This window comes from Enhydra lutris, unplaced genomic scaffold (genome assembly GCF_002288905.1).
Source record: "Enhydra lutris kenyoni isolate GAN:26980312 unplaced genomic scaffold, ASM228890v2 scaffoldscaffold19, whole genome shotgun sequence".
Classification (NCBI taxonomy): Eukaryota; Metazoa; Chordata; class Mammalia; order Carnivora; family Mustelidae; genus Enhydra; species Enhydra lutris.
In genome coordinates, this window is record NW_019154103.1 from 18098105 (window position 1) to 18122867 (window position 24763).

The 24763-nt window shown below is 37.9% G+C and overlaps 1 protein-coding gene across 2 annotated transcripts in view; it reads right to left on the reverse strand.

Annotated features, from left to right (window-relative positions):
* Positions 1 to 6707: 6707 nt before the first annotated feature.
* LOC111148361 (family with sequence similarity 172 member A) overlaps positions 6708 to 24763 on the reverse strand; it is a 419289-nt gene continuing 401233 nt past the window's right edge. For both annotated transcript variants that reach the window (XM_022504858.1, XM_022504857.1), the window contains one exon: positions 6708 to 6885. In XM_022504858.1, coding sequence (XP_022360566.1) covers positions 6743 to 6885 — 143 coding nt within the window. In that variant the 3' untranslated portion in view covers positions 6708 to 6742. The remainder of the gene's footprint in view (positions 6886 to 24763) is intronic.

The window sequence follows — 24763 nt, forward strand, 5'->3', positions numbered from 1 at the left end:
AGGTCCTCAATCTATAAATCTTTAAACAGTAATCTAGGAGGATTCTACGCTTTCTTTTTTCAGTCTTTAGTGCTTAGACAGTAGCGTTAACCCATGTGCCCACCAACTCATTTTGTTTGATAAAAATGCTAAACTTTATTTATTTGTTTTTACAGATTCAGTTATGAGGAATTTTCACCTAGAGGAATCCACGCACGACCTTCACCAAACAGCAATTTCTGGGGAGGTAGATGATGGGGGTGGTGCAGAGGGAGTATAAGCAGGTGAACATTTCAGTAAAGCAGTAAGAAGGTGAGATGTGGTGATTGTGGATAGAGATCCTGATAAGCAGATGTTTAAGATTTCAGACTAAAAGAAAAAGAAAATGTTATTCATTTGTAATTCAACGTTGATTAAAAACTTGGGAGAAGTTAGCTGTTCACTTGAAATAATAGGAATATTTTAGGAAATTTCTAATGCCTGACCTAAAGATCTCTCATCTTTGTTCAAGATAAAGAATAAAATACTTCAAAGCTATGTAATTCTTAAACTTTTTCCCTCAATGTCTCTTTTTTTCCTAATGTTTTTCTTGATGGCAGTAAATTGCCTAATAATGAAACTGTTAATATATTATTACAAACAGATCACTTCAAATAAAAGGCAATGCATTATATGCTTTTAGTAGTGAAATTCATACCTAAGTCCTTTTGCAGTAGGATTAAATAATGCACCTGGTATATTCCTTAAGTGCCTAGGTAAAGACATATTTTTCCAGGATTTTAATAACTCCAGAACAAACAGTCACTCTCTGCATGTGTCTCTATGCTCTATTGTATCTCAAGTCTGGCAGACTGCCTACAAACTAGACACCAACAGTTTAAATCAATTTTTCTTTAATGAAATAAAGCCAACCTTACACACGAATACACATTACATACAAACAGAATTTACAGACACCAATGAACTTGAGGCATTTAAAAATATTTATTACAATGCCTTCAAGAATTTGAACATAAATTTATTTAGAACAGGTTTACAAACAATCCTGGTGACCAACATACATTGAGTCCCTACTATGTAGCAGGCACTGCAAAGACATACACATACTGTATATAATGTTTATTTCTGGTAGGATGGGTATACGTACCCCATGGATGGGTGTGTATATGCACATGTGTGTATGTATACACGCACACATATATGCATATATACATATTTTTTCTATTAGGTCTTATTAAAAAAAAACCCTGAGTTATCTCAAAGAAGGATATCAACTTTATAGTCAATTGTAGTTAATTCAGACTTCATTTTGACCATCATAATTTGACCAATAATTTTCTTCATTTTGACTCATCATAATTTGACCAATAATTTTTTCCTCATAGCATGGACAGTACTTAGAATTTAAAAGTTTAGTGTTCCAAAAATGCTGCTCTTCTTAAGCCACTTTGAAGTAATGCTAGTCAGCCTAAGATCCAGATCTACATGTTAATCTCTAGTTTTGCCTTCAAACAGAATTCAGTTACAAAGAACTCGGAAAGATTTTGAATCTATTCAGAAGAGGAAAACTCTTTAATTTTCCGAGGAGTAAAAACTCCCCAAGAAACTTCATATAGCTTCTTAGATTTTGCTTAGCATACGTGATAAAACATTGATTGTTGCAGTTTGGTGACCCATGAAATTTGGGGGTTAGTTTTCTCTTCAGACCAGAGCATATAATTATGCAAATAAAGAGCTGTCACTGATCTAGTGAAATACTCACAAACACATGCACTCTGAAATTGGACAGAAAAGTGAAAATGGTTGGTGATGTGATGGTGCCATGGTTTGTTTTCCTGCCAAGTTTCTATCCAAGTTCATTATTCAAATTGTAAACTTTAAAAAGAGACATATCATTCTTGGGGTGTTGGTTGTCTTTTCATTTCAGATTCTTTGTATTGGTACTGCAGGCTGGTTACAAAGTACAGTTCAACATTATTTTACCTATGACAGTCTCCCATATTACCCTATGTAATGGCCAAGGAAGAAAAGCTGAATGATCTAGAAAGAAAGATGCAGGTCCTCCCTGGATTTCTTTCTAGAAACATGTTTCATCTCTGGTTCAAACAGAACTCAACCCAACAATACAAAGAATATACTGAAATGCTGTTCATAAATCTCAAGGCAAAGGGCCGGGAAAAGTTGCCTGGAAGGCCTCATGGATTAAGTCAAATTTCCATTTTCAAGTTTTTACATTGAAGGGAAAAATACTGGTCTCTGCATGGTATCCACTTAATGGTCAAACTTTCAGGACGACTTTCTCCAATCTAGCAATTAAAGCCCACTATATAATATTTGGTGACTTTAACCTTTATGGTTCATTTACAATTACCACTCTCTAAAACCTTTGTGCTAAGAATTAACAAGAGTTCTTCAATCTAACCATGCTCTTTGGCATCGAGGTCTCCCAATTCCAAAGTTACCACTGCATAGGCTGTTGCATAATTTTAGATGTCATGGAGAGCCCCACTGATGAAATCTGAGAAGGCTCATGTCAGACCACTGACTGCTAAAGACATCACTACATGAAAGATCAGTGGTGTGAAACTTTAAAAACATTGATCCAAATGAATCAATTAAATCAACATTCATCCCTCCTAAGTGTGAGGTTTAAAACTATCATTGTTGCTTTTTTTTTTTTTTTAACTCTACATAGATTTCAAGATAAACGTTGGAATGCTTTGATGGCTACTTCTATTCTCGAATCTCCGTTAATCGACTTTGTGCTATTTCCCTCTTTTCAACATCTTCCACTTGGTGTACATTCTTTACTTTTAGTACAGTGCATGACAGTTGCAATGCTTTAAATCTAAAACCGCCTAACAAAGCTGACGCTTTAGGTAGGGTAGCTTTAAGCTCTGTGAAGTGTTGATTAAAAACCCTTTCCCAGACTCAAACTGATCTTTTTGGAGATTAATAGAATATTAGATAAAAGGAAGACGAACAATTCAAGAGACTCCCACTCAGTCACTCTATACAAGGAAGGAAGGAAGGAAAGTATTCAATTTTTGAAAGGGAGTACCTCCTGGAGTCTTTTATTTTATATTATTACAGCCCCTAATAAGTAATCATAAAATAACCACCACTATTATCCCCCCTTTTTTTTTGCCACCCATATTTCAAAGATGAGAATGTCCCACATTTATTTAAAGACATTTTCCCCTATAGAAGCATGGGGAAAGTTTTTGAGTAATTTTTAGACTTTCTGTGATAGTAATCTTTCTTAAATGAATCACAGGAACCTGTCAGTTTACAGTTATAAACTATGATTTAACAGGAGACACTCATGTGTTTGGATTGGGACTCCAGGTAATCCAGAGAAACATGTGAAAAAATTTAACTTATTAGCCCTGATAATATAGTTAACATATTTTGTCATCCAAACTCTCTCAAAGGAGTTAAGAAGGAAAAGCTGTAAAATAAATGTAAACACGGTATTTTCAGATTAGATGTAATACATCAAGGACCTATACAGGGACTTGGGAGCAATGTAATGTCACCAGATTGCTTTGGAAAGCACATTTCTTTACAGTATATTAAAGCGTATTTTATAAAATCATAGCTTAACAATGGGTTCAAATTTCTCTGTAGCTAAGGATATTTCAGATATTAAAAACAAACACCTTAAAAAAATGTTGCTTAAAAAAAAAATGTTGGCTTTGTGAAAGGTCCAAGCCAAACAGTAAGTGTTCAAGTGAAGTTAGGATGTTACCTTAAAGCAACAATAATAGTAATAAAAGCAACTATACGGTTTAAAATACTGATGAATGCTGTTCCATCATTCTTTTTAAGTTTCTGCTTTTATTAACCTCTGTACTGTACACAAATAAATGAACCTCTGAGCAAGAATAATACGCCGCTGCTTGTTGGGAAAATTGTTTTTATTTTAAAATGGTAAACAGAAATATATAATATATATGAAACTCCTGTGCTTTACTTTTTTTTTCTTTTTGTATAAACAATTATGCAATCTAGGTCGAAGCACAAGGCAGAAACTTGAGAAAACAACAATTATTACAAATAGATTTCCCCCCCTTCAAATATCCGTGAAAACTTTTAACGGCTGCATGTTTAGATACCTTTATAAAGTTCGAAAGCCAGTATTTTGAATCTCAGATTTATCAACAACTCCTTGCTTCCCATTCCATTTGCTCTAAGAACTGAGTATATAATTTTTTAAAAAGTCTAAATCCTAACTTTAAGCCTCTACTCTCCTAAAAACCTGTCTAAAGAAACCAAAATGGTTAGAAGATCAGAGCAGAAATACTGCTAACACTTGTCACCTCCAAGCAGGCGGGCTCCTACCAACTGATTGTTGTTACTCCAGGAAAATTGATGTGGAGGATTTTACTACATTTATACCAACAGACACATAATCAACAGGTTAAAAAAAAAATCGTACATTACGAGGAATCTTATCACTTATCAGTTGGCGGTCTCGGATGGTTTGCCTAGCTCTCTCCGGGCTGCAGCTCAGACCCACAAGTAGAAATTACATTTGCACAACTTAAGTTTGCAAATAGCCCTCTATAGATGTTTAAACAAGGCTAACAACCCAGTAGTTTTAAAGTATTAAAGGCAATTAAACAGTGATTCACTCTAGTTGCAAGGAAAGGTTTTCAAAAGGAGAAGTGAGAAAACCGAAGAGAAGGAATAGGAGTGATTTGGTGTCTAAGCTGAGCCTATTTACTTTGCTCTAATTCAGGTGCATAAGCGTCATAAATTTAGCACTGCACAAGTGCTGGGTAGAAAAAAGCAATAAAATTAGTTTTCCTGCGAATACTTTCATATAGTCAAAACACCACACAATTTATAACACTTTGAAAAATATATTCAATCCACATCAATTTTCAAATCCTCTCAAAGGAAGGTATCATTATTGTATACAGTTCACCTTTACTTCTAAAACAGAAAAGATTGCAGACCAACATGCTTGACATTGTTGGAGTTACACATATTAAATTATCCAGGTGTGGATAAAATGACGTTTTGATTTTTCCTGTGTTGTTTCTGCTAAAATAATATCAAAAGATATGTATATATGACCACTGAAAAAAGATCACTTTAATTTGCCATCATTAAAACTATAAGAACAAATTAATGTACTTATATACCAAACACAGATATTACCAGTTTTAAAACTTGCTGAAATCGGTTCATAATATAAAAACATTTTATCCATGAGGTGGTTATTTTAAGTTATTTTTTCTGAGAAGTCAGACAGTTCTAAGTCATTTTGGGTACATTTTATCATGTCCTCAAATAAGGCAGGCATATTGTTGCATATACTTTAAAAAAGGATGAAAAAATATTAAATTCAGACCCCCATCTGCTAGAAACAGAATCTTTACTAGGTAATTAAATTCAAGTAATTAAAAACTGATAATGTTAAGATTTAATATTTGAATTGAAAAGTCAGCAAAATCTTAACTTATTTTACCTCTTGTATTTCACAGTGTTGGCCAGATATTAGCAGGATTAAAGTAACTGTAGAAACTGTAGGGCAAAACCCTAGAGAGGAAATGGACTACTAAAAATTATGCCACTGTACTGAGAGAAGAAAATCTTTCACACCAGGTCTTTCTTTCCCTTTCTGTGGGAGCAGAAACCTAGAAGAATCATTTTAGCCCCACTTGGCCTCTCAGAAGGAAAAGGTGGAACAGCACACAGGTTCATCTTCCTGAGGGCAATAAATACTATCCCTAACAGGGTCTAACTCCAGGAAAGCTCAGGACAGTCATTCTAGTTAGGATTATGAACAACAACAACAAACTTTCTCCACATTAGGATTTAAAAAGCAAAACAAGTGTGCGATCTGAATTACAATGCCACTCAATACACATTATACATTTAAAAAGTAAAGTCAATTCTAATGATAAAGTTGGAAATTCTATTGGAAAGGGGACCTTTCACCCTTAAAAGATTTGCTCATCATTACGTTTTGGTTTAAACATCTCTTCTGAAATTAGAGACTTGTGTAAAATCTCGTATTCAAATGGCAAGGGTTTTCAGCGGTAATGTGTAATGGGTACTTTATAGATTTTTTATGCAAAGTTTTTCTTTTGGTCTTGAAATGAAAATAGATTGTTAGCGAACAATTTGCACTCCCAAGGCGACATAGTACATCACGGCATTCACGTTCTGAATTTAAATTTGGCTTTTCTGAGGAGGTTTGTGGGGAACTTCCTTTTAATTAGGGGGAAAAAAAAAAAAGAGGCGTAAGAAGCTCTTCGCCGAAAACCTAAAATGTATGAAATCTAGAATAAAAGTTTGCTTCTGTTCGGAGGAAAAAACCGGACATGATCGAGGGGGGCCTGGGGCCGGTGCAAGCGGCGGCTGCGCTGCAGCGGGCGGTAGGACCGCGCAGACGCCGCTCTCCCCGCAGCGCCGGCGCGGGCTCCGTCAGGGCAATTAGAGGCGCGCCGGCCGCGCCGAGCAGGGCGCTGTCAGCCTTAATCTGCGCGCTGACGGGCAGCGCGAAGCCCGAGCTCAGCCCGCAGGAAGCACGACCAGTGAACCCATATTGCTTTGACAGTTGCACTCATCTAGAAATAATGCAAAACGCTATTTAGATGTATATATCACGACCCTGTGCTCTAGGAAGAAAACAATCTAATGAGGGGCTGGGAGTCTGCTCGCCGACAACAAGCAGTTAGGAGACGTGTGGATGCATGCTCGAGTGTGGTGCCTTGGCTTCCCCTCCCCCGTCTCGCTCGTTCTCCTCTTACAGCTCTTCGTGCTTTATTCTGTGGGAGCGCCGCGTCAGAGCCGGCTTGAGGGAACTGGTCTTTGCCTCAGAGGCTTCGGTAAAGAATTTGAAAATGGACGGGAAGCTCTTCCAGGAAGTTAGCTCGTGACGGTCGGTGCCTGCAAAACACACAGATTCGGTTACGAGGTGGCATCGCTCGGTGCCAAGGCACAGGCCGCCCGCCTTCCTCCCCGGGAGCCCGAGCCCCGCCCTCGGAGCCCGCGTTCCCCGCGCTCCCGCGCCGGCTCCGACGCCGGCGCGCGTCTGCAGGCCCCCCGGGCGCGGCCCCTCCAGGCCACACCTATGCCCGAGGGTTCACTCTGCCTCCGCGGCCGAGGGCTGTCTACGTCCGCTCACTGCGGATCTCCGCCCGCGGCCCCCGGGGCGGCCCGCCGGAGACCTCCACCGCCTCCCGCCCGAGGCCCCTTCCCGCCCCTAACGGGGAGGACGCGGCTGGGACACCCCCCGCAGGGTGCCCGAGGCGCGGCCAGGCGGCCCCAGGGCCTCAGCCCCTCCGGGCCAATCGAGGCGCTCGGAGGGAAGGGCCACTCCCTCTCCCGCTTCGAAACCACCCACTTCCCCAGGCTTCGCGCGCGCGCGCGGGGATTGGTTTCCCCTGCGCGCGGAATCCGGCGTCTTCACCATCCCGGAGCACCCACGTTTCTCCGCTTCCCAAGTGAATAAAACAAATCGGATTTTTCTTGCCTCTCTCGGAAGCTGTGCCGTTAGACATAATTTGTCTCAGCGAGGTCACCGCGACCAAATTATATGGGATGCTTCAGGAAGGTTCAGATTTTTTTAAAAAGAGACTGTGCCTAGAAAATTGTCCTAGGAGGCTACATTTTAAAAGATTTGAGGGGCCAGTTTTAGAAAAGCTAAAAAAGTCTTTCCAAGCAGTGAGTACAAAAAGAGCATCTAGGCCTCCTATTTTGTCAGGAGGAATTCAACTTAGAAAATACAGGTTTAGTTTGTCACTTTACAGGGTTATTTTATTTTACCCCAGCTTCTTTCTGTTGATGTACAGTGCTTTTCAAGTCAAACCTCCCTTCAGTTTAACACAGGCAAAAAACAAAACAAGCAAACAAACAAAAAAAACTCAAACAAAAAAACAGTGATGTAGTCATAAGAACAGATGAGGATATTAATCGGTTTCGACTCCTTGTGATAACATATTTTGCCAGTCTCTTCATAACAATTTTTTAATTAAAAAATAAAAATAATAATGAAGACTCTACCATAGAAATAATGAGTGAATAGCTTTGAAACAGTTGAAATCACTTCCTAGATCACTCAATTATGCAGAGAGATACTGCCTGGAAGTCTTGGGATTCAGGGCCTCTGTCTGATACTTTAACATTGTTAATGATAATTCTTTAGTCTGTAATAGTAGGTCATTGCTATGGTTACTCTACAATGGTGCAACACTTTGCTTTCCCCTTCAGCTATTCGCTGAGACCTGGTAACCACATTTGTTGCCTAGCAACAGTTTTGTGACAGTATCACAATCTGGGAGTTACAACAATAAGGATGCTATGGCTGCAGTCGACCAGAGAGCAGAAAGCTACAGTCTGTGCATGGGACTAAGATGTGGGAGCTGGCCCTACCAGAGAACTCGTCTCTTAATGGGTACCCTCACAAGGATGCTTTCTATCCTCTTCTCCTCTGCAATTTGGCCTTATGAACCTGCCCTGGGAACTACGATCTAGTGTTGAAGTCATATCCTTGAGAAATATCCTCCAACACTACTGTATTCAGATTAAAAAATGAGGTCATTTGCTTACCCATTTTGGGTAAATTTCAATGTTACTCATTGGGAAAGAGAGATTAATATAGGTTTATCCTGGCAAATTCTAAAGTTCCTGACTTGATTTTGACAAGTCTTCACAGAATTTTGGGGGGAAAATTATATATATATAGATATCTATATCTATATATATATAGATAGATAGATATATGCCTGCCCTCATCAATAAGTGTGCAAACTTTCAAATTCTTTAAAATATATGTAACACCCAGGTATTTATTACTATATTTTTCACTGATTTATTCATTTGACAATCTTAAAGAATTCTTTTGAATTTGGAGGCATTTATATTCTCCAAGCCCAAGTAAGCACTTCTAGATATGCTCAGACAAACCTACTTTGGGTATATTTGAAAGGGGCCTAGTTTCTAGATAGGTTTATGAAATTCCTGTTCCTATTTCTATGGTGCTTGCAAATCTAGTTTCATTTCAATAACTAATTGCACTTATAATAATAAGATACTTCAAAACCAATTGTATTTCTTCCTTTTGAAAGACTATTCTCAGATGCATACTACATGGCAGCACACATCCCCAAAAACAATAAGAAAAGAAAGAAAGAAAGAAAAAAAAAAGGTGTTAATTGTCTTCTTTTCCTTTCTCATTTCCCATGCTTCCAGACTGATTGGGCATTTCCTCCATAGTGATCACACTTACACTTACTAGTGTTACCAAGGCTATGATCAATTTGTAAGCTTTCTCAGGGAATTCTTCTCATAATTCCTCCCACCCCTTGAAAACCAATTCAATCTAGGAATCTAGAGGGACCTAAGGAGTCAATGGTCTGAAGCAATTTTAACTCCTTTATTTTTTTCTTTCCTGGTGACAATCTTTCTGAAGGATGAACAAATTTCCCTGGTGATAAAATCACTACAAAAGCTTTTTAGATTTAGCTTATGATGACTCTCTGCTTGATTAGTCCTGGGTTGAAAAGACCAAAGTCCCTGAGATAACTGAGTACCTGCACTGGCTCTCAACATTTACCCCTGCAATTTAAGAGTATAAATAATGAGAATGTGTGCTCTGTCAGAGGGAGGGAAATTGGTGGGAGTAAAGGTAATAAGCAAAGTGGGTTAGAAACTGAACTACAGAGAACCTAGTAGGGGTAGGAGAATTCTTCCTAAACTAAGGAGTAGTAAAGTGCATATTTTATACAAAAAATGGCTTTCTTTTTAGAATTTTTTGAAATAAGTTTTTTTTTAAAGATTTTATTTATTTATTTGACAGAGATCACAAGTAGGCAGAGAGGCAGGCAGAGAGAGAGAGAGAGAGAGAGAGAGAGGGAAGCAGGCTCCCTGCTGAGCGGAGAGCCAGATGTGGGGCTCTATCCCAGGACCCTGAGATCATGACCTGAGCCGAAGGCAAAGGCTTAACCCACTGAGCCACCCAGGCACCCTTTAAATGGGTTTTTAATAATTTTATTAAAATAGCAGTTGGAAGTTAGGTAATTGCATATCCACCTGGGGCTACATATATACATTTCAAGAACATGTCTGGAGATCCTTTTCAAAAAGTCAGAGCCAAAGTTCAATGAAAATATTTACAAATTAATATGAATATCTACCCATAGCAATGCTTAGATTATGGAAACTTTTGAGAGCAGCTTTCTAGTAGTTAAAAAATACACCACTTAAGGAGAAATGATTCCATCAGGACAGAAGCACTAGCCCATAAAAGTGGAAAATTCAGGCTAGTCAAAAAAGCATCCATTTATTGATAAACTGCAATGATGTGTAGGTAATATGGAAAATCATTCAAAATAACAAAACTAACCATGTTACTTGAAGGATATAAACATGATTTTTAGTTTTTCCTTTAGGACAACTTTACCCTAATCAAAAGCTCCTCTTTTTAGGGACCATGGACTTGTTTTCACTTTCAGACCCCCACTTTCTTAATCTAGAGAGGTTCCCATATAGGAGTAAAGGGTTTCCCATATTAAATACCCGCCATGTTCACAGGGGAAGATTTTTGTATCTTTCTGAGATTGGCAGTCTTGCTCTTTCTGGGTAATTCACTTTGGGGGCAAATTCAGTTTCCTAATCCATGGAATCAATTCAGTATCAAAATAAAAAGTACAGGGTCTCAGTGTTTCATTACAAAAAAGTGCCTTTGTTCAGTCTCAATAAGTGATTCTTTTTTTTTTTTAAAGATTTTATTTATTTATTTGACAGAGAGAGAGAGATCACAAGTAGACGGAGAGGCAGGCAGAAAGAGAGAGAGAGAGAGAGAGAGAGAGAGGGAAGCAGGCTCCCTGCTGAGCAGAGAGCCCGATGCGGGACTCGATCCCAGGACCCTGAGATCATGACCTGAGCCGAAGGCAGCGGCTTAACCTACTGAGCCACCCAGGCGCCCCTGAATAAGTGATTCTTAATGGGCATGGTAGTGGCTTCTGGGGCATTTAGGAAATTTGTAGTGATATTTTTGGTGGTCAGGATGGTTGGTAAGAACTATTGGCATTTAGAAGAAGGCCAGGGAAGCTGGAAATCCTGCAATTTGCAAGGCAGTAGAGCACAATGAACTGTCTTGCACCCCATACATCTTCCTTCCTCCCTCTTTCCCTCCCTCCTTCCTTCCCTTTCTTTGTTTTAAAGATTTTATTTATTTATTTGAGAGAGCGAGCTGGGGGGTGGGGAGGCAGAGAGAGAGGGAGAAGCAAGCAGACTCGCTCCACTGAACAGGGAACCCCACATGGGGCTCAATGCCAGGACACTGGGATCATGACCTAAGCCAAAGGCAGATGCTTAACCGACTGAGACACCCAGGTGCCCCCCACATCGTTTGCAAACATTCCACCAGCTATTCATGTAGTTGAAAACTCTGTTTATAATTATATGGGATTAGAATTTAGATGTGTTTAACAAATACTCTCAAAGTACTTTTGGCATCATTTGAACATACACAGAATTTTCTAGCAATCTGACTACCATGTAAACGGAAGGGATTTTGTACTTTATGTTGTTCAAAATATTAATAAGCAAGAGTGGTTTATATAATTACCAAGAATGGTTTACCCTATGAAAAAAAATCTCATCACTGATGGTATCACTGCCCATGAAAGTTGAGTCACCAATAAGCACATCTGCATCAGCCTGCATTTGTAGCTGTTGAATCCATGGTGATTTTATGTACAGGACTAAGTAACTGACTACTATTATTATCCCTTCTTATGTAGAGTTTCTAGAGCACTTAAAATGTTGATATGCATATTATTTTTATTATGAGTTACTTTTCTTTTATTCCTTCTATGTGTTAACTAGAGCATTATAATAATTTAGCTATCTTCTAAGTAGGTGGATCATGTTATCTTTAGAATTAATTTCAAGATAATAAAAGCACTATGTAATATTTGTTTTAATGGGAGGTATTTAGATGATCAGTGTCATCTTAAATCAAAATGAATAGTTAATTCTTTTTAAAATTATATTATAGATTAATTTTCCCTATAATCTGAACCCCACTCTATCTCTTTTAGCCTATACAGAGCAGAGAACGCCTTTTATTTTTCTTAATGTTTCTTCCATACATATTGTTTGTCAATGATGTTATTCACTGCGAAATAACCAAAAGGCAGGGACAGGAGATCCTCCATAAAATACTACATTGAATATTTATCCTTTATCTATACCTGTTTAAAAAAAAAATGAACTGTAGCAAATTTCAAAGTGGTAAAGATAGCACAAATGGTCAAAGGGATCAGAAACTTAAAGTATGAAGTATGAAACTGTATATCATATGAGAAAGATCAAATTGCTAAAATGTGTCATTTGTTTTCCCCAAAGACTATATATTTTTAAAAAGTGTCTTGTAATGGAACTGAGAAAGAGGGAGCCTACATTTATATAATAGCATTTAGAAATTAAAGAAAAAATGGTTGGAAATAGCACTGAGAGTGGAATGCTCAAAGAATAGGATAAGAGAGAAGAAAACATTGCTGTATCTTCTGTCTTGTCTATTCCCTTTACTTCTCCCTGTGATGACTTCAATCCAAGTGTTTCTTACAAGTCTGCTTTGTCCATACTCCTCTTCACTTGATCTTAGTGCTTACATTTTTTTGGGCAAAAACTATGCCAAAATATGCTAGTAAGTTAGCAGCCAAAATCCTGATGTTTACTTTGGCAGATGTAGACTAGTCTGAAGCTGTACCTCATTTTACGCTGTAGATGTCTTAAAAACTTATATGTAAATAGAATTTCTGTAAATAGAATTTCTTTAAAGGAAGAAGTGGGTTATTTACCCCTTCAACGAATCTTTTAATAAAGTGAAGAAATGTCTGGGAAAGCAAATAATCATCCTTCAAGTGATATTACACACACACACACACACACACACACACACACACACACTGCAGACACAGACACTACACACACACATACAATTTGCCAGAGATGAGGTTTACCAGTATAATAATGGACAGTCTAAGTTCTCACCAAAGAGATGATTTAGAAGAATTTCTTGGTCAGCTATTTGCTATTCTAATTATTGCTTGTCGCCTTATTTTACATGGTCCTAGACCAAAAGGTCATGGAATAATTTCAACAATCTATGCATAATTTACATTTTATGGTCTGGTTTGAAATAGGGAATGTAACTGTTGACAGAGTCACTATTGAATACAAAACATAATTTTTATGTCTTTGTTTTGGGGCATGGGAAACTAGCATGTGTCCCTATTCTCTCAATGACAATCTCCAATTCCCTCCCTCACACACAAAAAGTTTTCCTTTTTAAAGCAATGGGTAATGAAACAATTTTGTTTCCTAAGATAAAGGGGGAGAGGAAAAAAACCTAGAAAGATATGAAACATTAATATTAACAAGATAACATGTCTATGATATCTTCAAAATGACAAGGTTTGATTTTAAAAATTGATCTTTAACAAGAAAAAGGAATATGGGCAATTAGGAAGTAATGAAGACCCTGTCAATATAGCTATGTTGATAATAACAGGTAAGGGAATTCTTGAGAAAATCTAATTTATAAAAATCAAGAGGTCTGTAATATGCATTATTGAGTCCCACTGGGATTAACTAATGAACTTATGAGCTCACCAGCAGTTATTTTTAGAGAGTTATAAAGAATTAGAGAAATATCAGAGCACTGAAAAATAATGTGCCTTCTAAAAAGAAATAAAATGTAACTACTAAAATTCATTTTAAAATGAATTCTAGAGCTTCTAAGGAGAACATCATTAACCACCCCTCCCCCCTCCACAACTTACCAATATTTGGACAGAGAAGGGTTCCTAATGGAGACTCTCCCAAGTTAGAAACCATAAGTGTGAGACTCAGCCACTGCTGGGGGGTGGTAATGGAGTGGGGTGGACTGTTCATTGTGACCGTGTGAGGGAAAGGCAGAGTAGCTCACTAAACATGCTGCATTGTCTTGTTAAATTGTATAAGAAAGAGGCAAACCTCTTTCCATTGTATGGAAAATGCAATACTGGTTAAAGCTGAAATTGTTGAGGCCTGAAGGCAAGTTGTCAAGCTTACCCAGAAATAAGAGACAGGCTGAAACAAAGACAGAAACTCAGTGGTAGAAACTTTTGAGTCACTTGCAGCTTCTGGGCATCCTGTCCTTTCCTTCAGCTTCTTTTCTAGATCTCTCATCTTCGGAAGAGGAGCTGGAGGTGGGGTGGAGGGTGAAGTGGGGGGTGGGTATGGCATAGGGCATCTTAAGACCCAGGAAACAACTCTGGGCAGCCGACTTACTCTTAGGCAGAGCAGATAGCCTCCAGTAGCTGTGGTTCTCTGGCATTAAACCTAGAAGACCTCTATTTCTAATCAACTGCCTAACCAATAAAAAAGGAATAAATATATTTTTATTGCTTCAATTGCCTATCAAACCCAGATAGCTGGTGTAGAAGTGCTTTCTTTGGTTTTAATTCTTGTCCCATGTACTACTCCTACTGTTGCCATAGGCCTGACCTCCAGGGATACTGTTTCCCTTTAAAATTTGAGCCTAGTTGTGGCAAATGCTCCCTTTTACCAGTTTCCCTTTGTCATTTTTCCAAAGTAACTTTACTAAGGGATTGTAAGAGAATAGAACCCTGAACAAAGGAATGCACAGAACCAAAAATATAGTTATTTCTGTTAAGTACAGGTTCCTAATTCTATTATTCCTAACATAATCATCAGCGAAGAGCTTTACTGGACTCCTTCCTTCCTTCTTTTCTTTCTTTCTCTCTTTATCTATCTATTTTCTGGACTCCATTTTATTTTATTTTTTAAAAGGTTTTATTTATATATTTGGCAGACAGAGATCAGAAGCAGGCAAAGAGGCAGGCAGAGAGAAAGGAAGGGAAGCAGGCCCCCCGCAGAGCAGAGAGCCCAATGCGGGGCTTGGGGCTCAATCCCAGGACCCTGAGATTATGGCCTGAGTGGAAGGCAGAGGCTTTAACCCACTGAGCCACCCAGGCGCCCCTGGACTCCATTTTAAAGCAATGCTCTGCCGAACAGGGCTGGTACCACCTGACAGGTATCTTGTCAGGCTTCCCTTTCTCCTGGCTTTTCTGTCTGTTACTAGAAGAAACCTATGACTTACAGCTGCTAGTTTCACTCTGCATGTATCGGGGGAAGGGGAGGAGCTAGGGAGAGTGGAGGAAGTGAGGGAGAAAGGGAATGAACTACAAAATACTTCCCTTATTTCAAAGTCAAACCAAACCAAACCAAACCAAACCAAACCAAACCAAACCAAACCAAACCATTTACTAGTCGAAATATTCTAATCTTTTGTGGTCCTCCTCTCTCAATCGTGGAGTCTACTCTAAATAATATATATTTTTAAAGATTTTATTTATTTATTTATTTGGCAGACAGAGATCACAAGTAGGCAGAGAGAGAGAGAGAGAGAGAGGAGGAAGTAGGCTCTCTGCTAAGCAGAGAGCCCGATGTGGGGCTCGATCCCAGGACCCTGGGATCATGACCTGAGCCGAAGGCAGAGGCTTTAACCTGCTGAGCCCACCCAGGTGTCCCTAAATAATATATTTTGTGGACAGATAGTTTTTCCAGAGATTCTGTGACTGATTAATTTATACATTCGTACATGTATTTATTGTATGTGAGGGACTATTTCTTGGGGCTGAGGATGCAGTGGTGGATATGATTTCGAAATGCCCCACTCTTACAGAATTTATGCTAGTGCAGATGGCAGACAATAAACAAGTAAACCAGCGAACATGACCATTTCTGAGAGTCAGAACACTGTGCAGAAAACACTACAAGGGGATGTGAAGAGAAAGAGGAAGGCATATGAGGTGGGATGAGGGGAGATGGTCATCAATTTAGACGAGGTGAAGACTTCTGACTTGAGACCTGAAAGGCAAGGCAGACAAAGGTCGGGTGCAGCGGCCAAGAGAGTTCTGGAGGAGCGGAAGCAGGAGCAGGGGTTCTGAGGAGGAAAGGGCTTCTCACAGTTGAGGAACTGAAACACTAGAGTGCTGGAGCACTGTGGGTCAGGGGGAAGTGGCAGAAGACAATTCAGAGGTGGGCAGCCCCCAACCCATAGGAGGTATCGAAGGCCATAGTGAAAGGTTTGGATTTTATTCCAAGTGCAGTGAAGGGGCTGTTTGCAGAGTTTTGAGCAGAGGAGAATGAAATCTGACTTGTGTTATAAAAAAGAATACAGGGTGGTAAGTGAATGGTGAATGGATTATGGGGAGTTAGAATGAAGGGCTACATTCATCCTGATTGCGTTTATCGACTCCACCCACCTCTAGAGCATTCTCCGGGGCACACTCTTCTACACACTTCGGAGTATAAAATCCCCTTACTGCTAGTTCACATAAATAAATTAATGATATAGTAATAGTAATATGCAGTAAGAGTTGAAAGAGACTAATAAAATAATATTTCCCAAGAACTGAATACAAAACGGAGTTGAACTACAAAAAGCAAATCTCTAACAAAATTGTTCCCTAACAGTTTTGCCCTTGTGATTTATGCTGATTCCTCTGCTTTCTCAGCCCTTAAAAGCACTGTTGTGTGTGGTGGGAAGGTACTGGGAGGGAGAATATGCTGTCACAGCATTGCATTTCTGCAAGCAGTCCAGAGGAAACTGCTGGGCTTACTCTCCACTGAGTTCTTCATTTCTATGAATGGACACAACATTCTCTTAACTACTCTAGCTCAAAGCCTCTCAGCCATCTTTCATTTTTCCTCCTCCCTTGTTTGTGATCTTCTGATCCAGTTACCAAATCTTGGCAGCAAAGTTTTTCCAATCTCCTCTCCCTTTCCAATCCCTCTGTTATCACTCTAGATTTAATGACCCATCATTTAGGTTTTTGAAACCTTCTCCTAACTCATTTCATTGCCTTCAACCTCTCCTTTATTTTGTACCTGACTTGCTACCAGATGAAAAACTAAAGTATCATTTGTGTCATATGCCTCTTTCTCTGTTCAAAAAATATCCAACAGCTCTCCGTTACCTATTAAATCAAGTAGAAATTCCTTAAAGTTTTCTATTATCTGGCTCCAGGCTTCTTTTCTCAGTTTATTTCTCAATTCTTCTATAAGTATCCCCTATCCTCCCAGACCCTGCTCAATTGACATTTTTAAAAACTTTTCAGAATCTCACGGACTGGACATCTGTGATTCTGAAGTTCAGCCAGAGAAGAAATTATCATTGTAAAGTTCTGAAGAGGCTGCGGTCAAACTTTACTCATTTTTAATGCAGACTGATAAATATACCTCATGTTGAAGTATACGTAGCTTTTGGAGTTAAGAAAGAAATTCCTCTAAAATTGGAATATAATGACAGTTGGACACTTTATAACTAAAAGCTGAAGGAAGTGACAATGTTTTTCTTGCTCTCTTCAAAAAACTGATGAGGTGATGATCCACAGTCCATTAGCGACTAGTTGATAAGCACTGACAAATACTCAAGTATCTTCCAGATCTCTTTAGCTAAAATGTTGTGCTTATCTAGTAAATACAATTTGCTAGCATCAAAAAGGGGTTTAGATAAGTGTCAGAACTGAGAACTCTTAGAAAATTTTAACTGTAATTATTCGAGAGCTTGTATTCCCAAGATGTAGTTGGCTTGATCTAAATTTAGATGCAGATAGAAACATACCAAATATAAAAGTAAAGACGTGGAAAGGACTCTGGATAAAATTTTATCCAACAGTTTCATTTCACAGGTAAGAAATCTAAAGTTAAGAGAGGTTGTAACAGGCCAAAGGCACACAGACATTTTGCACAATTATAGTCAATATTTACAAATTAATAGGACACTGAAATATTAAAATATTTCAGATGATGTATGTCTGATTGCTTTAAGATCCAGTTCAATATTTATTCCTCTAATAAGCTGTCTTTGGTTAGCTTTACCCCATAGCAGCTACTCCCTTTATGTTTTGGTATATAGTGTATACTGTTTTGTCATCTACCTGTTTTGCTTGACTAGTTATTTCATGTATGAAAAATACCTTGCTTTATCTCCATATCCTTTGGTGGTGGGGGATAATGCTTCAAAACATTTTATCCCAGAAATCATGGTTGAGGATTAACAGATGTTTGTTATATAAACAACTGCCTGAAACAGAATTCACCAGAAAACTGATGCTTATTAAATGCTATTAAAATATAATAAAGCATAAAATCATAAGCCTTTTCTGTGCTTTTGCACTATCTTAACAATAATTCCCACTTTGAAATTAGAGAAAATGAGTCATACAGAAGATCAGGGCAGTAAAAACTTGTGAATTTGGAAAGCAAAGTGCTACGGGTATTCAGAATACATAGATAAACTACTATATGAACTTTTGTAACCACGCCATCCTTTGTATTGTTTTGTGAGTCTTTCAAAAGCAGATACGTTTGTTTTGCAGCCAACAGAAGGAGGAAGAAAGCAGAGAGGAAGGAGGACATAGTAAAGTAATCATTATAGATTGCTCAAGTCACTTAAAATATTTGGAATTATACTAAAGCGTATAGGCCAATTTGGGGAGAACTAATATATTTACAATACTGAGCGTTCCAATCAATGACCATTATATATTTTGCCACTTACTTAGATCATTTTTAATGCTTCTTAATGAGGCTTTATCATTTTCTCCATAGAGAATTTGAACTTCATTTTTAGATTAAACTATTAAGTATGCGTTTATTTTATTTTTTTTTAAGATTTTATTTATTTATTTGACAGACAGAGATTACAAGTAGGCAGAAAGGCAGTCAGAGAGAGGAGGAAGCAGGCTCCCTGATGAGCAGAGAGCCCAATGCGGGGCTCGATCCCAGGACCCTGGGATCATGACCTGAGCTGAAGGCAGAGGCTTTAACCCACTGAGCCACCCAGGCGTCCCTAAGTATGCTTTTAATTTTGAGATAATTTTGAGATAATTAGATTCATAAACACTTGTAAGAAATAACAGATTCATTCAGTGCCCCTTTTATACTTTTCCTCAATAGTAGTATTTTATAAAACCATATTATAATATGAGAGTGGTCTGGTTAAGATACAGAACATTTCCATCATCATGAATATAACTCATGTACCCTTTTACAGCCCCGGTCACTTCTCTGCCGGCCCCTCCCTCACTAATCTGTTCTCCATTTCTGTAATTTTGTCACTTCAAGGAAGTTATATACATGGAATTATACAGTATATAATATTTTGGGATTGGCCTTTTCACTCATCTTAGTTCTTTGGAGATTTAGCCAGATTGTTTTGTATCAAGAACTTGTTCCTTTTTATATTGCTGAGTAGTATTCCATGGTATGGATGTACTACAGTTTGTTTAACTATTCTGGGTTGTTTCCAGTTTTTGGGTTATTATGAATAAAGCTGCTATAAACATTCATGGACAAATTTTTATGTGCAATAATCTTTATTTTTCTGGGATAAATGCTCAAGAGTGCACATGCCGGCTATATATTAGTTACATGTTTAGTTTTTAAAGAAACTGCCCCACTATTTTCCAGAGTCATTGTGCCACCAGATGGTCAACCATGTCAATGTAACCGAGTTCCAGGAAAAACTTGGACACCAAGGCTTAGGTGAGCTTCCCTGATTTGCAATACTCTGTTTGTCTTCTCACACACTGTTGCTAAAAGAAGACAGCACTGTTTGTGACTTGACTTGAAGAGGCCCACTGGGAACTCATCCTTGGAACTTTCCTACACTGTGCCTTACATGTCTCTTCCTCGTCTGATTTTAATATGTACCCTTCTGCTATACTAGACTGTCACTGTGAGTAGAACAGTTTTCAGTGAGTTCTGTATTTCTGGCAAATGATCAAACCTGAAGATAGTCTTAGGGACACCAAGTTGCAACTGGTATCAGAAGTGAGAGTGGTCTTGGGGATTCTAGAAGTTTACATCTACAAAAAAATCTTGCTGGGATTTTGACAGGAATTATGTTAAACCTGTACACCAATCTGGAGAGAAATAACATCTTTACTATGCTGAGTGACTGAATCTTCAAACATGATATATTTCTTAGCTTTACTTTTTAGTACTGCATATTTGGCGATACTACTATAAATAGACCTTTAAATACTTGTTGTTGGCATATAGAAATACAATTAACTTTTGTATAATGATTTTGTATCTAGCAACCTTGCTAAGTTATACATTTCATCCAAAAGATTTATCTACAGATTTTGAATATTCTATACAAATGATCATATGTGAAAAACTTCATTTCTTTTCTTATTCTTATAGCTTTTATTTCCTCCAGTTATAAATTAAGGAAAACTTTTAAAATAGCCTCAAATGTATTTATACCACTAACTACTGAGATGAGTAAAATATCACATAAGGCAAATTATTATAAATAATATAAAGCTGGCATGAAATGACCACATTTTCTATTTTCATTGATTTCTTGATGTTAGACTTAAAAAAAGACCTAGCTCTGTCAGGTCATGTCATCTAGTTACTGACTATTGGTCATGAAAGCTTTCTCTTACCTTAAAACAGGCACTGACAGTTTCTAGAGTGTCACTTATATTCCTAACAATGTGATTTCTTTTCATCCTAGTTAGTAATGTAGAAATAGACTATTTTTGTTACCTTCAACAACCTCCAAGTCTAGAGTTGCCCTCACGCTGTCTGGTAATACCTTAATTTCCTTACTAGTTCTCTTCCCCAAAGATTTCCTCTCTGAGTATCTAAGGGAAAAAAATCCCAGGATGCAACTGCCTTGTACATGGGAGGAATCTTTAGAGGATCCTGAACTTACTGACACAACAGGATTAATACATAAAGAATGACATCTTCCATTAAGATAAAGATACACCGATTTTAGTTAAATATAGATATTCACAAATAAATAAACATAGTAAATTCCTACTATGGACTAGCTTAGAAAATGACATGGAAACATATTAGACAGGACTGATTACTAAATACCACATAATGTTTCAGATAATCAGGATAGGGAAAATTCATGAGCACTTAAAATAAGTTCCACTAGGGACTGATTTACAATAAAGATTGAACAGAACAAGATATGGCTTAATAATTACTAGAAAGAGTTACGAAAATTATTTATAATTGTAATCCTTACTGCACTTATACTGAATTTTATCCTAAAAACACTTAAAACTCTAATTGGGCTTTCCATATAGATTTTTGTGCAACTGTCCAGAAGACTTTGAAGCTGAAATCTTCCATTATTGCTCATGGAGCTTCTTCTCAGGAATTAAGTTTACTTCTGGGTTTGTAAAAACTTTCTCTTTTGTTTTGTTTTGTTTTCTTTTCTCTCCACTCTTTCTTTCCTTCCTTTCTTTCTTTCTTTCTTTCTTTCTTTCTTTTTCTTTCTTTCTTCCTTTCTTTCTCTCTCTCTCTCTCTCTCTCTTTCTTTCTTTCTTTCTTTATTTCAGAGAGAGAGAAAGAGAGAGAGAGAGAGAGAGGAGGTAGAAAGGGACAGAGAGAATCTTAGCAGGCTCCATGCCCAGTGAAGCAGGACCCTGAGATCATGATCTGAGCTGAAATCAAGAGTAGGATACTTGACTGAATGAGGCACCCAGGAACCCCTAGGTTTGTAGATACTTTTTTTTTTTTTTTGGTTTGTAGATACTTTTAATTGAGGTGTGAGATGCTGTAATGGATGGAGAATATATTTTACATGTGTTACAGAATTTGACAAGTACATATTATTCCCACTTCTTTGTTTTGTATATTGGCTCTAAGTAACATTATAAATTTAATTATAATTTAATTATAAATATAATTGAAAGTCCTTTCCCCCAATATTTACTTTTTTTTTTTTTTTAAGATTTTATTTATTTATTTGACAGAGAAACACAGCAAGAGAGCAAACACAAGCAGGGGGAGTGGGAGAGGGAGAAGCAGGCTTCCCACTGAGCTTCGAACCTGATGCGGGGCTCGATCCCAGGATTCTGGGATCATGACCTGAGCTGAAGGCAGATGCTTAACTGTCTGAGCCACCCAGGCTCCCCCCACCCCGCAATATTTACTTATTTAAATATTTTATTTATTTATTTTATATATAGAGTCTGAGCTGGGGGAGGGGCAGAAAGAGCAGAAGAGAGAGAATCCTAAGCAGACTCCACAGTGAGTGGGGCTCAAAACTAGGATCCTGAGATCATGTCCTGAGCCAAAATCAAGAGTTGGCTGCTTAACTGACTGAGTCACCCAGGCTCCCCATCCCCCAAGTATTTTAAAATCAGGGTGAGAATTATTACTTGGATCTTGTTATAGTAGCAATGGATAGGCATTACTTCCCAAAGAATATCAAATCTATCCTTTGGGTATCATTGATAGGTGGAGAGAATCTATTATTTTACTTCTATTCCACAGACAAAATTTAAAAAGTCATACTGATGAAAAAGCCCATGGATCCACTTGCAAGGTTAACAAAGGTGGAGGATTAATCCACACAGTAAAAAAGAAAGATGCTGATTATTGAAAATAAGATGTCTTTAGTTAGTCAGATTTCAAAGCTTCTGGGTCAATAATTTATATCCATTAGTAGAAAAATGAAGACAGGAAAACTTCCCTTTTTAAAAGAAGTTGCAAATGAAGGAAAACCTACATTATCAAGACAAAAGTGTGTTAGGAGCCCCATTAATAAAGAATGCTATAACCCATATACTAGAAAAATACATTTATAAATTATGAAAAGAGAGGTTAAAAGTTATATGCCTTTACAGTGATTTAATAGTGAAAAATTCTAATAATGTCATTATGTAAGAAAATAGTAGCAGAGTTACTTTTGCTTGTCTAATAGTTACTTATCCATATCTATTATTGAAAAAAGCATCTGAGATGACTTGTATATATAGGTTATAGCAGAAGAGAAGAAAAAGGAGTGAAGAGTAAAAGGAGTTAGAAAAACAGGATAAAGGCAGGGAGAAGGTGATATGAATACACGAGGCCGACTAGTACAAAGACGTGTACAACTGATGGAGGACGACCAAAATTTGACTGAGCTTCCTATTAACCAGTACAAAGAAGGTTATACAGCAGATGACGATGCACTGTACCTAGGTGGTAAAAGCAAACCAGGTATGAAGAACAGCTGTTTTTACACTTATGTCCTTAGTGCAAGACTTATGCTACAACACTACGGAGCAACTTGGGAGAAATCACCCAGAGGACATGCAAATAATGTGTTTCAGGTGACCTGATAGTCTGTAATAGTCTGGCTTGTTCAAGAGAAAAATTAATCCCATCTAAAGGAATGGATGGACTGTATCTCCTTTATACAACTCCATTATTTTTTTTGATAATTGTATTATCTATATTTTTGCCCAGTAAGATTTGAGCAACAGAAAGTCTGAGGTTGTTACCTTCAACCTCCAAGTCTCGAGTTGCCCTCACGCTGTCTGGTAATACTTTAATTTCCTTACTAGAACTTGGACGACATTATGTTTGCTATTTTGGGGTCATCAATATGCTTTTATATCTACCCCAGAGGTTATGAAGTCCAACTAGGTTAGGTGCTCAAACAGATATTTCCTCTATAAGAAATAGGGGCTAAGAGAGTGCCTGTGGGGAGAAAAGGCCAAGATTTGCTCAAAAACAAAAACAAAAACAAAAACAAAAACAAAAAAACCTCACTTCATTTTAACCAATGAATAAGTAAATATAAAGGTCCTATATGGGAGAGCACGTCTATAAAACTTTCAGCTTAGGTATTACTGTAGCTACATATCATTACTAATAAATAACCCATAGAGGGGTGCCCTGGCTGGCTCAGTCAGTGGAACATGCAACTCTTGGTCTCAGGGTCATGAGTTCAAGCCCCATGCTGGGCCTAGTACTTAAAAAAAAAAAAAACAGCCCACAGAATGTGGAGGATTTTAAAAATTCATTTTTAAGCTAGGAGGTTTAAAGTTGTAGCATGGTTGTAATATGTATTCCTAGTAACTATTATCACCATTAAGAAACAAAAGTTAAGGAGTGCCTGGGTGGCACAGTCAGTTAAGCATCTGACTCTTAGTTTTGGCTCAGGTCATGATCTCCCAGTTGTGGAATCGAGACCCACCTCCGTCTCTGAGCTCAGCACGGAGCCTGTTTCAGATTCTCTCTCCCTCTCTCTTGTGCGCTCGCTTGCTTTCTCTCTCTTTCTCTCTCCCTCGCTCAAATACATAAATAAATCTTTAAAAAAAAAAGTAAAAATTAAAATTAACTATTTCCTGTGTTCCTGGCACCGGACTAAGCACCTTATCACACTAGTTCATGTAAACCTGGGAATAATTTTTGCAAAGCAGATGGTGCTGCCCTTGTTGTGCTGGTGAAAAACTGCAGTCTGAAGAGGTTCGGGTGCTTGCGAAAGGTCACAGTGCCAGTAAATAAGAACATAAGCCCTACGAAGGCAGGGACTTCATTTTGTTCACCCTTTATTCCTATTGCCTAGGGCCATGCCTGACACCTAAAAGCCTCTGCATAAATATCCATTGAAAGAGTGGAGTCCAAATGCCAGACTATTAAGGTCTACAACACAGGGTTACTAGGGTATAAGCCAATACCTGGTTCCAGTTTAAGGCAGCTGATCCCTTACTTTATTCTTAAAGTAATGAGCCCTACTGCATTACTTCTCGTTTCAGTAGGTTAAGTGGGAAAAGGAGAGTATTGCTGGTATGCCAATGCAGACTGTAAGAAGACATTTTGGTTCAAGATTCTTTTTTCCATTTTTATACTCTTTTCCTGAGCTGGTAAGCTCAACTAGGTCAAAGAATGGGTTTGAATGCTAAATGATTCACCTAGTTTTATAGGATAAATT